Source organism: Ambystoma mexicanum, chromosome 10 (assembly GCF_040938575.1).
Source record: "Ambystoma mexicanum isolate Mex_15411 chromosome 10, UKY_AmexF1_1, whole genome shotgun sequence".
NCBI classification, from domain to species: domain Eukaryota; kingdom Metazoa; phylum Chordata; class Amphibia; order Caudata; family Ambystomatidae; genus Ambystoma; species Ambystoma mexicanum.
In genome coordinates, this window is record NC_090932.1 from 1197359394 (window position 1) to 1197372523 (window position 13130).

Genomic DNA, 13130 nt, shown 5'->3' on the forward strand with positions numbered 1-13130 from the left:
TGATACAATAAGATTAGACCCACTGTTCGAATTTGGGTACAATTACCACCAACCGGAATGAGCACCCACAGAATGCAAGGACACTACCACAGACAACTCAGTGTCTTCTGGACACCCAAAGAAGCCTAGCGTCTCTCAGGGAGCTTGTTCTGAAATAATTCCTACTTTAGGGGATATAAGGGCCACTTCTTAGGGCCACTGAACGATTTGCTTTTTTTCCCCTTAATTTTTCAGGATCGCAGACTTCTTTTTAGTGACCAAATGGACTTCCCCTGATGCCAATGCAGCCATTTTCACCTTATATGAAAGTATATAAGGCATTGGGTGTCCCCAAAGTCACCAGATGTGAACCCTAGCATGAATATATCACCCTTCATTGGTTTCCGGAAGCAGGTTTTGGAGCAGGTGCACAATAGGTAAAACAAACAGTTCAAGAATACCTTCCAAAGCATATGGCCAACAAATGCAATGTTTGCATCGCACGTTTCTTTAATGCACACAGACCAGGTACAGCACAGGTAGTACAAGCGTAATGACAATGATCCCAGATTAGATCTCTGATGAGTGTTTGTATTCTTGAAATAAGTGTCAGAGTTCATGCTTTTCTTTCCAAATTTAAGCAAAAACAATACTTAGCTAGGCCTATCTGCTTGTAATGACTCTAAACCAAGCGTCAATAATACAAACACCTGAAGTTAGGTATATGCAGTATCCAGGAAGGTCAATTCACAGATGTATGCCCTATATTTATAAAAAGATTTTCTAAAGATGTCTACACAGCCTACCATCTTTTGTCATAGTAGAGTTTCCCATCATCTATTCTTGCTTCAAAGCGATGTACGGGTGACTCAGCAGGAGTGGATGGGAGATGCTCAGGGGAGGAGGGCGACACTAAAGGGTTGGAAACACAGATACATCAAAATTAACCATCAAAAGCAGTTACAAGGGCAGAACATACAAAGCTGTCATACATGAAGTTGCTTCAGTGAGTAGATCAATTAATACATCAGTGTTGTACCGAACAAAAACAATGCATTACATTGTTGGTGATACTCTCAGGTGTAACATTTACTGGACTTGTACTAGTGTGAATTGCTTTACCGCATTGCAGCATGAAGTAGAAAAATAAACATCAAGATCATTCACACATTACTCCACTTCTGCAGCTGTTTAGCAAGGGCTTTCACCCTAGAATCAAAATACAAGCAGGAGGATTAGGAGCGCTGAGTTTCACTGATGTACACCCACCTTGTGACTTAAAAAAAAACATAGCAATGTCAACTGTAAAGCAAAAGTAATCTAATGCAGTGCCACATTCATAAACATTGCTGTTAGGGCAAAGGCTAATTACTTTGAAGATGTTCAAGAACCACATAAGGATCTCATCTGTTATGAAACTCTTCCAAGTATTTGAAGACAATGTATTCTAATGAACCTGAAGGGTGGGCAATAGAGTACAAGCTACTTTCTGTTCTTTTATTTTATGTACATTTATTTTACAATAAGGAACTGGGGAGCTTTGCTGAAGTATGAAAGAAGTCATCCGAGTGCACATTCTGTACTCCAAACCCGAGTAGCCCTACTGAAGCAGTCATCTCTTGGCATCACATTTAATTCCTTCTCTTGGGCTGGCAAAACAGATCACCATATTTGATCAGAGTTATGATTTGGGTGAGTAAACAAAGAAAAGGAACATCACACACGTCAAGGCTCACAAAGGTGAATACCGTTTGCTTCTTTCAAAGTTTCAACCATCAACTTCGTTTATACTTGTGTCTCTCCATAGCGCATGGTTGAAGTTCTAGTTTTCTATAACTTTTGGGCTTAGGCTGGGGTGCCCCAATGGGCTCCTCTTAATTTCTCTTTTATGTACTTGGGCGAACTAAAGTTCCCAAGTAGTAAAGAGGGATTTTCATCCCCCTTTAAATTTTATATAGTGAGTCAGTACATCCCACCTTACGTGGAGTGCTGGGGGATACAATGTATCCCCTTTTTTTTTACTTACCCGGTAACATTTTGTTACAATAGCAAGAATCCTTGAGTGGCTGGTTGTAGTTTAACTACTTTTATGACTTTTTATCCTTTAGTCTTCAGGCTGTTAAATTCAACCACAGTAATACACAGAAGGGCCACCATTTTTCTAAACTGATGGGCTCCTTTTGCCACCATTTCCTGTGTGCTTGCTGTTTCTTAGGTCTTCCCCTGCCATTCTAGGTGGGAACGACCTCAGTGGCTGTTCTGTTCGGTGGGCATCTTGGCGATTCCCTGCCCAGGATCCAGAGCGTGTGTAAAGGCAGAAGCGAGGGAAGAATCTAAAAACTCTGCAGCACTTTGTCTTTCACCTTGCCTGAAAGGAACACAATCCCAGTGGGGGGTTGGCTGTCCTTAATGGACAGCCAGAGCGCCCCTTGCTGTAAAACGCAGGGAGAGAATGCAGAAGTTATGCTGTAGTACCTGATAAAAACGCCAAACCTGGAACCTACTGACAAGTCGATCACTGGAGCTGAAACCCAAGAGAAAGATGAAGAAACAACGTGGGTAGCTATTTCCAGCGACCGTAGAGCCTGCTGTGTAACTGGAGCCTGATGTTTCCCTTCCTTTCAATAGACCTGGGTGTGATGCTTGAAATGCATTGGAGGGACAGGGCCTCCATGGCCTTGTCCTGTACTCCTTTAATCATGTGCGTTCTGTATTATTTTCTGCACAGGAGTCCATGTGGGACTCCTGGCAGTGCAGCTCTTCCTCTTTTTGCTTATGGTGAACAGACCCTTGGGATACCCTTATAGCGCCCATGGGTGGGGGTACAACAAAGCACGGTATGGGCTGGTGGCAGCTCCATGCTGAATTTGACAGGTGCTCGAGCATCCTCCAGTTTGGGATACCCAAGCCCTGCCATTGGAATCAGTTGATTCCTGGTAGGAGACAAGATGGCCCCTGTGGCCTGCTTTCTATTGCCCGTTACCTTGTTTTCCCAAAGCCCAGGGAGGCCCTGACTGGCTGTTGGGTGTAAGTTGCATATATGGTATTGTGGGGAAGACATGAGCAGTAGCAGAGATTACACCAAGGACTAGAAGTACTGTGACCCAAGCAAACACGGACTCAAGGTTTTTGGTTAAAAAGTAAAAGTACATTTATTTTTAAACCATCAGTTCACAAAACACTTCACTTCTATTAAATTAAAACCACACGTACAATACACTACACAACCAATTCACTTTGTGCAGAACAACTCAAGGTAAGTACCTTATGATTTGATGGACCGGTGTTGTGAAACAAAAGACGTTACCGGGAATACATATGCGATCACTTTTTGACAGTAATGACAGTTCGGTCTTAAAGATATGCATATCCGCGGAAAGAAATGTTACCGGGGTAAAAACACACTTAGCACCTGAGTTAGCAAAAGGGAGTTATGGGCAAAAATCATAGGCAATACTTTTGTCAAGGCAGACAGAATCAGAGAACACTTGCTGATGGGAAGATAAAAGTCAAAAGGCTTGCGCCAATGTCAAGTGGAACCGGGTTCCTGTTGTCAAGGATCACACAGTCAGACAGTTCAAGATTCAACGCTGCCAGGAGTACTTGCATATTATCAACAGAGGAAGCAAAAGTTATAAGAGGGCAGGAAGACAAGGGCAAGCCTTGGATGAGGCGAAGAGGGGTTCGCCATAGTTCCTAGAAGCTGGACACAGTACCTTTATTCTTTGAAGAAGCTGGTGCCACGGCAATTTTCCTGGTAGTTTTCCGTAGACTCACAGTTCACGGAGCTTCAGTCGTGGGGACACGAAGGAGGACGCCTGGAGTGAGCTGCACTACCCAGGGATGAGGCCAGCAGCAGTGACAGTGAATAAAAGGTGCGCTCCTTTAAAACAGGAGAGGCTCTTCAGATGGCTATCCGGACCACTACAGCAGTGTGCAGTGATTTCAACCAAGAAGAGGATCCTCTGGCTGTGGACGATGAGCTAGTTGACCCCCATGAGGCTCAAGGGAAGAAGACTCCGGACTGGATCTTCTCTGGTCATAGAAGGGTAAATAGTTCAGGACTGCAGCAGGGCTTCACCGGGACTCAGTAGTTGCAGCCGCCGTCTTCTTCTCCGCTTCTCTTCGATTCCTTGTAGTTCGTGGCGACTAACTTCCAGCCCAAGAGTCCTACCTTTGCTGCGTGATCGACAGCCAGGCTGAGTGAATAGGGGATTTTCGCATAAGAGGGGTTGTCCGGCCTGGACAACCACCTCACCCAATCATGGCAAAGTGTGACTTGGGTTTCCTAGGATACCCTGTGCAGGGGGTGACTATACCCCTCCCTCACATACAGCCCACCTAGACACCTAGGCACCAAGAGGAGGGCGTCTTTGCAGAAGCCTGGCAAAAGACGGTGAACAAAGAAGGCAAACCTGGTTTGCCGCGCAAAGTAAAACACAAGAAGGACTTTAACAAAAAGAAATGGCAAATAAACCCGACCAGAGGCAAAAGAAAGAGTATTTGGTCAAGCAGGTTTATGTTCAAGGCTAATATAGTAGCCTGGAACAATACCACATTTATATACAAAAATCGCAGTAGAAAAGTTAGGGTAGATACAACTGCCACCAGCCAAGTCTAAATGTTAAAAGAGCAAAACAAAGCTCAGAGAGCCACAGACAAAAAGGGATGGGCATTAACCCTTTACCGTACTCCATGCAAGATGTGGTGTACTGGGTCTGTAGTTTTAAATGACTACATAAAGTAAATTACACTTTACTTGTTTCTGGGGGACAGTAGTCATCCCCAGAAAAATGGAGTCAGTGGGAAGTCTCAAAGATAACCCTGTGTCACTGCACGGAAGGTGTTGTGTAACACACAAAAAGGCGGGTCTCATGGAGTGGTGTGCTCCAGAGCCCAAGATCACACAAACAGTAAAAATACACATGGCAAAACACTTGTAAGAGTGGGAAAAGGCTCACACTCTTACCAAGTGGAAACAAACTCCAGAAATCCAGCAACGTTGCTGGGTGACTCACTAGGTGAGGCAAATTAGCAAAAGAATGAGAATTCTCCCTAACAATGACTATGTTGTGGGTACAACCTTGGGGTGGGACCTTGATGACTGGAGTGTGTGACCAATATACATTTCATGTTATGGGTGGCTGGTGTGTAACACAATGTATGAGACAGTGTGGAGTGCTGAATGGCTGGGTACTTGTCCCAATACACATTCCTTGTTGTGAGTGTCTGGAAGGAGAAGAATGGCCTGAATGCACTGTGAGCCTGATTGGCTGCCTACCTATATGAATGCCCCGCTGAATGACTGGCTGCTGAGCTTGGCCCAGCAGTGTGAATGAGAGACAGAACAGTATATCTCGGGACCTCTCAATTACTGGAACTGTTCAGAAACTTGATACTTACCTTGAAGCCCAGCTGGAAGAAAGCGACTTTGCTGCCGCTTTCCTTCGACACAATCCAAAAGCTGTCATGTCTCCAAGAACTGTCCAAGAGAGAACCTGGTTAGGAGACCTCGGCCCGAGCTACAAGGGAACATAGAGCACAAGCTAACCTTCACCAAGGCTCCCTGGAAGTCAGTCATCGAAAGGCTGCCGACCGGAGATGGGGACCGCGGAGGAACTGAAGTGAAGCACCCGCACATTGAAGTTCATCGTAGTCGACCGAGGTTCAGAGGACCGCTGTAACCTCGCCGATCGGAGCCGTAACGCTCCATTGCCTAAGACATTTGAATCAAGGACTCCCTTGATCATCACTGTCAACCGATGTGTCCCGCCGGAGAAAGTGAAGGACGCGGACGAACCAAGGAGAATCCACCGGTAGGTTTCCTGCCACCCGAAGTCCACAAAGACGCTGATGAAGATCCGAAAGCCAGCCGTGGTTGAGTCCCGATTGCTGACTCCAACTGCCGACAAGATGCCCTTGCTCGGCCCAAGTTCTTCATTGATCTGCTTTGCGGCAACAAACTATCATCAAGGTGCACCACACACCACATCTTCGCAGTATGTCCACGACAGATCTTCGACGAGCAACGCAAGGCGTGAAGCTGTTGCCTTGACAAAATTGTTCACCCCTTTCTTCAAGGAATCTCGAAGATCCGTGGCTGCTTCCTTAAAAGGGAGTTAACTCAAGAAGGATCTGTCGACGACCTGTCGACAACCTCTGCTAAACTAGGTACATTGGAGCAGTAGAACCTTTTTAGAAGGAACCAAGACCATATTAAACAATATATGGACTGGGCTTGTTGATACACTTTATTTACAGGTTGCCAAGGTGGGGGAGTCCTCTCACAGAATTGTGTCTAGGTAACGGGGTCCAGTATTCTGCCAATCGTTTAACCAGCTTGTTTTCCTCCCAAGTCTATTGTTGATACCTTTTGCTATTGATTTGTATGCCATTTGAAACGGTCAGCAGTTGGTGCATTTTAATGGAATCAAGAATAATTGTGTTACCACATAGAGATTGTATATATTTAGTATTATAGTATTGCCTGAACATAACGCGAGTTATTGTGTGTGTATATATATTCTGAACCTTATTTATATAAACTGTGTTATCACTAACAGTGTGTGGACATTGCTTTGTGGGGGCTTAGGGACTACACTGTACTTTCGAACCAGCCCGCATCACCTCCTGAGAGCTTAAGCCTTGATTGCTTGTCCATTGCTACAGCTTAGAGAATCTTGTCTGGGGTGCTCTGTGCTTCTACTCTGCCACATACAGGGCAGGAGTACAGATAACCACCCTCCAGTCTTTACACAGGGATCCTGAAAAAGACAACCCTGGCGTGATGAGATCCACTAGACCCAGGAAGACCTGCATTTTGACATGAATCAAGTCCGAAAAGTCCCCTCAGAGTGCTGGACATTGCAAATGACGAGAATTTGACCAGCGATATTCAGTCTGGCTCCTGAAAAGGGTGCCAAAACTACACAGCCGCATCGAGCTGCGAAGAAACTCTTGCCTGGAGCAATTCTCCATTGTCTTCAGTCTTCATCACAAAGGAATCCAGCGGCTGGCTTTTTGGCTGCAGATGCTGAAGTCTCCCCCTGCTGAAACTCTTCTTCTGTGCTGAGGTACTGAGTTGGCTGGGGTATTTACTTACCTTACGCCTGTGCGATTTCTGTAAAGCTTTGGGGTTTTTCTGTGATTGGGAGTCCTCACATCCAGTTCACCCAGACCCACTGCTGGAATCCTCCTAGGGTGTCTTCTCTGAAGTCCCTGGACCTTAACTAACTTTAAAGTGAACTACTTACTTGTTTGACCAGTCTTCCATAGGAACTCTGACTTTTGCCTGTAACTGAACCCTATGTCACCCTGCCTAGAGCTGGCAACTAGACTACTAGGGCCCCTCTTCTTCCTCTGAGTGAACTCATGCAACAGACTGAGAAGGACTGGATAAGTAAAGAATTCTCTTTTGGAAAGTATAACTAGTGTTTAAAAGTACTTAATTGTGAAAGAGTTGGTTGGTAACCGTAACTCAGAGTGAACAGTTAAACGTTCTTACTTACCTTGAATGTGTGTTGTGCCATTCTGAAAAGTATAAGGTTATTTTACTCACCTGTGAATTGATTGTGCCTCTTCCCCAAAAGTAATGCTGTTGGCTTCACTTTACTATTCCTGCTAGGATATAAATGTATGAGTGCCCCAATTCTGTCTTGCTTCCCCTGACTTGCTGCTACCCTGTCTAGAATAAGTCTGCCTTAGCTGATACTTACCTTTAAGTAGCTGGTAGTTCCTTTAAAAAATATATGAGGTTAACCTACTTTGAGTTGGCTGTGTGCCACCATAAAATAAGTTCGAGTTATTGCTTACCTCCACCTGTGTTTCACTGATCTGAACAAGCAACTGTAATAATATATTACAACATTAGGTTTTACCTGCCTAGAATAGCTGTGTGCCATTCTTAAAAAGTGTTCTGTAGGTGTAGCTGACCTTGGTCTATGTGGTGCAATCCTAAATTAGTGTATATAGGTCTTTCTCATCTTAGACTGTGTTCCACTGAGCTGATAAGAAACTGTAATTGTATATTTAACCAAAAGGTTTTACTCACCTAGTATAACTGTTATCCTCAAAGTAGTTATAGGTATATACTGTTCCTTGAATCTGTGTTCCACTATTCAGAAACGCATCCTGGTAACAGGGTTGGTCGATTATGTGATTTCTTTGCAGACTGTCACTGCATAAGTGACGGGTCTACTACCCTTAACTTACTGTAAAGTAATCTAAAATTAACATGTGGTTTTTATTACCCATGAATAGGTGGGACCTTTACTAATTGAGTATAAGGTCTGACTTCCCTAGAATTACTGTTAGGCATTCTGAAGAAGGGTTTATGCTTTGGTCTGTGTACCTTCAAGCATTGTGGTGTGTTTTTATTAATGTGTTTATGAATCCATGACAAGACTTATCTTAGCCTGCTTGTGGGGGGGGGATGTTGTGCACTAGGCCGCATGCAAGCCTCTGTGTGAGCTCCGTCGGCTGGCTGTGGTGTCTGTGCAATTTTTGCATAAAACCGTTCTGGTTTTCCACCAAACTGAAAGGAGTGTGACATGAACCGGACAGGCAAGGCCTGATGAAAATCAAGAAGATTGCCCTGCCAGAACCGGAGATGCACGACGACATCGACGAGGCCTCCGGGCCAGACACCGCGCTGTTCTCTGTGTGTGCGGGCCTGAGGACACACAGCAAATCGCTGCTGAAATCATGAGGCCACAGCGAACTGGAGGCGCATTGACGGCCGTGTTGTGGCCCGCCACTTCAACAACCCAGTTGATCCAGAGTGAAACCCCCGTGTCCGGGTGATAAGGTGGATCCCAACCCGAAGACCCGGAGGTGGCCGGTATAGCCCAGGTGGGCTGCACACGGGACTGGGTGCCTGTCTGGGGTTCCCCATTGTTTGGGAGAATTCTCAGAAATGTGGCAATTCCTCCCACCTTAGAGACTTCCAGCTCTTTTGCTAAACTTTGGGACTGAACTTTTCAATTCAATGTGTTTTCTGTGTTTGTTTCTTTTGGTTATGGCGTCTAACAAACTCCATAGGCATCATCTTTTACAATTGTGTCACAAAGCACCTTAAGTGTAGTGACACAGGGAAGTCTTCCAGATTTCCCAAGGTTTAAATACTTTCTGTGGGATAAACTAGTGTTTCCCAGAGCAGTAAAGTGAAATTAACTTTACTTACCATTGTAACTTTCTAGACCCTACACAGACTATCTTACAATAGAGTGCTGGAGGGGTTAGGAACAAGTTACCTACCTGTAACTGTTCTCCAGCATGGGTCTGGCATGCATTCACATGCCCATGAATATTCCCCGTCGTCAGGCCGGGAATCCTCGGTAAAGAAACAAATCAGTATCAGTTTCGTTTCTGATCTGTCCTTCTTAGTAGTAACCAATCACTGATCTCTGGGTCATACTGCCCCCAGCCAATGACTGCTCTCTCCCTAAGCCCCTGCCCTGGCAGCCATCTTCAGATTTGGTAGCACGTAAAGTGGCGGTATGACCAAGTGAAGAGCCTCAGAGGGGTAGAAGGGAGGGTTTGCATGTGAATCCAGGGCAGACGCATGCTGGAGAACAACAGTTACAGGTAAGTAACTTGTTCCTTCGCCAGCATGGGGTTTGGTATCGATTCACATGCTCATGAATATAAGAAAACATAGCAGTACACACATGCACAACCACGGGAGGTGGCAAAGGCTCAACATTAAGCATTACATAAACTCAACATTAAGCACTCTTATCTCCTCACCATGTCCACCTTCAGGCGAACAGATTGCACAGCACTGCTTGGCCGACTCTGGACTCCTCCCTGGAATTCCGGTCGACGCAGTAGAATCGCGTGAAGGTGTGCGTCGACCTCCACGTAGCAGCCCTGCAGATGTCCAGCAGGGGCACACCAGACAAGAACGCCGTGGTAGCACTGATCGCTCTGGTCGAATGGGCTCTCGGACGGCCGAGCACCGGTCGGTTTGCCAACCGGTGACAGTGCATGATGCAGCGGGAGAGCCATCTGGAAATGGAAGCCTTCGAGAGAGCCTTCCCTTGGTTCACAGGTCCAAACTTCACAACCAGCTGTGACGTCTTCCGAAAACTCTTCGTGCGGTCCACGTAGAACTTCAGCGCTCTAGCCACATCCAGCGAGTGCAAAGTCCTCTTGGCCGGCGACGAAGGCGAAGGGAAGAAAACTGGTAACATCAAGGGCTCATTGAGGTGGAAGTCCGACGGCACCTTGGGCATAAAGGAGGGGTGCGTCCTCAGCACCATCCTCGTGTCGTGAAAAGTCAAGTATGGAGGCTTGCAGGATAGGGCCTGGATCTCTCCCACTCGTCGTGGGGATGCGATGGCCAAAAGAAATGCTGTCTTCCACGACAGGAACTTCAACGGTGCCAAATGCAGAGGCACGAATGGCGCCCTCATGAGCCTAGACAGCACCACGTTGAGTTCCCACGCCGGGGCAGGAGCCTTCACCGGCGGGAACGATCGGAACAGTCGCTTCATAAATTCCTTCACCAGGCGATGAGACCACAAGGACGCCCGTCCCGTAGTTCTGGTGTATTGGGAGATCGCAGCCAGATGTATCTTGATGGAAGCGTGAGCTAGTCCAGCCTTGGCCAGCGACAGTAGGTACAGCAGTACTTGAGGGGCCGTAACCCGCAGAGGGTTAATCTGTGCACAGCACCAGACAGAGAACCTCTTCCACTTATGTCCGTAGCACTTGAGAGTTGAAGACGCTCTGGCCTTTGCAAGAACCTCTCTGCAGTCAGCCGGGATATCGTACCCTCCAAACTCTAGTGCTGCAGGAACCAGGCCTGCAAGTTCAGCGACTCTGGGTCTTGATGAAGGATGGAGACTCCTTCTCTGGAAAGAAGATCTGCGTCTGTCGGCAGCTTGACCGGTAGGGACGCCGACAAGTCCAGAAGGTCCGGGAACCAGATCTGCCTCGGCCACGCCGGTGCGACGAGGATCATCCTGCACCGGGACCTCTTGAGCTGGTTGAGAAGTCTGAGTAGCAACGGCAACGGAGGGAACGCATATAGGAACAGGCCGTCCCAGGGGAACGAGAAAGCATCGCCCATGATCCTCGGTTGGGGAAACCTGCTGGCGAACCTCTGGCACTTGGAGTTCGTCGCCGTCGCGAACAGGTCGACCTGGGGTTTGCCCCATCACTGAGTCGGTCCATTTGATCCTGGCATAGTTTCCACTCGTGGCACGAGCGCAGCTCTCTGCTGAGTGAGTCGGCGATGGCGTTTTTTATCCCTGCCAGAAACAACCCTTGAGCAACGGCCCAATGCCACAAATCCTGGGCTTCCTTGGATAGGGTTGGGGGATCTGGTTCCGCCCTGCTTCCGGATGTAGAACATTGTGGTGGTGTTGTCGGTGAAGATCCTCACCACCTTGCCCTTGAGGGACGGGAGAAAGGACCTGAGGGTCCAGAACACTGCCCGGAGCACCAGGCTGTTGATGTGGAGCAGCTTCTCCTCCGGGAGCCAAAGGCCTCTCGCGTGAAGATCTCCAGTGTGCGCTCCCCATCCCTCCAGGGAGGCATCCGTCGTCACCGACGCCTGGTGGCCCGGGGTCTGAAAGTCTGTCCCTGCCGCTAGATGAGCACGTCCCTGCCGCTAGATGAACGTGGGTCGGAAGGTCTCGTTGAGAGGGATCCTGTCCTCAAAGCTGCCCGTCGCTTGAATCCAGCGGGCGTCGAGGAACTCCTGTAAAGGGCGCATCCGAAGCCTGCACAGGCATACGAGATAAATGCAAGAGGACATCATCCCGAGGAGGGACTTGATGGACCTCACCCTGGCCACGTCCGTGGCCAGCAGACGCTGCACCTTGCCTAGGATGGCCTTTGTCCTTTCCTCCGACGGCGAGGCCAGATGCGCCACTGTGTCGAGCTTGGCTCCCAGAAACAGTACGACTTGAGAGGGGACCAGGTGGGACTTGGGGAAGTTGATGGAGAACCCCAGGTCCGTGAGCAGCTGGACGGTCCTCGCTGTGTGTTCTATGGCAAGCTCCCTTGTCCTTGCGCGGATGAGCCAATCGTCCAGGTAGGGGTAGACATGGATCCCCTGCAGGCGCAGCCGCACCGCCACTGGAGCGAGGCACTTGGTGAAAACCCTGCGTGCCGACTTCCATCCGAACGGGAGGGCCTTGAACTGGTAGTGCCGCCCTTGGACCACGAACCTGAGGAACTTCGTGTGCTTTTAGAATGGTAATGTGAAAGTATGCATCCTCCAAATCCAACGACGACAGGAAATCGCCCTCCTCCAGCTGGCCCAGCACGTGCTGGAGGGTGACCATCCGGAACTCTGTGCCTTGATGTACTTGTTCAGTCGTCGCAGGTCCAGGATGGGTCGCCACCCTCCTGTCTTCTTTTTCACAAGGAAGTACCTTGAGTATACTCCGGAGCCCCAGAGCCTCTTTGGGACGAGCTCGATGGCACCTTTCTTGAGCATCGCCCTTACCTCCAACAGTAGTTGAGGGACGTGGTTTTCTTTCCTGGCCACGGGAGGAATGCAGGGGCACTTTTTTAGAAATTCGAGGGCGTGCCCCTGGGCCAGGGCGTCCAGCACCCAACGGTCGGTGGAGATGGACTCCCACACGCTGATGAACTTCGCCAGCAGGCCTCCCACCGGGGTGCTTCGGTGGGGGCCCGACGCCACGGTCGGTTCAATCTTGCTTGAGGGAGGCCTTGCGGCCATGGCGTCCCTGGCGACAACGGCGGGATCCATCCGACTTGCCTCGTCCTCTATAGGCTTCCTGCGACGAGGAGCGGGCCGCTTGGCGGTATGTAGAGGAGCCACCGCCGAATCCCTTGGAGGCACCCTGCTTGCCTCCGGAGCTCCGAAAGGACGGCCTTCGTTGCTGGAGAACTCCTAGGGCCTTAGCTGTCTGTGTCCGCCTTGATGGCTTGGAGGGACTCATCCACTGTTTTCCAAAACAGGTAGTTCCCGTCGAACGGCATGTCCAAAACCTTGGCTTGTACGTCCTGGCGGAAATCCATCGCCTTGAGCCACGCTCGTCGTCTGAGGCAAACGCCGTTGCCTAGCTGGCAGAGACCAGTGTCGACAATGTCCCTTCCCACCTCACCTTCCTGCAAGATCTCCAGGGCCTCAGCCCTCTTGTCGTCCGGTAGGAAGTCCAACAGGGGGGCGA

General features: G+C 48.6%; 1 protein-coding gene across 4 annotated transcripts in view; it reads right to left on the bottom strand.

Annotated features, from left to right (window-relative positions):
* Positions 1–13130, bottom strand: part of SUDS3 (SDS3 homolog, SIN3A corepressor complex component) — a 400693-nt gene that overhangs the window by 103290 nt on the left and 284273 nt on the right. For all 4 annotated transcript variants that reach the window (XM_069619180.1, XM_069619179.1, XM_069619181.1 and 1 more), the window contains one exon: positions 786–891. In XM_069619180.1, coding sequence (XP_069475281.1) covers positions 786–891 — 106 coding nt within the window. The remainder of the gene's footprint in view (positions 1–785; positions 892–13130) is intronic.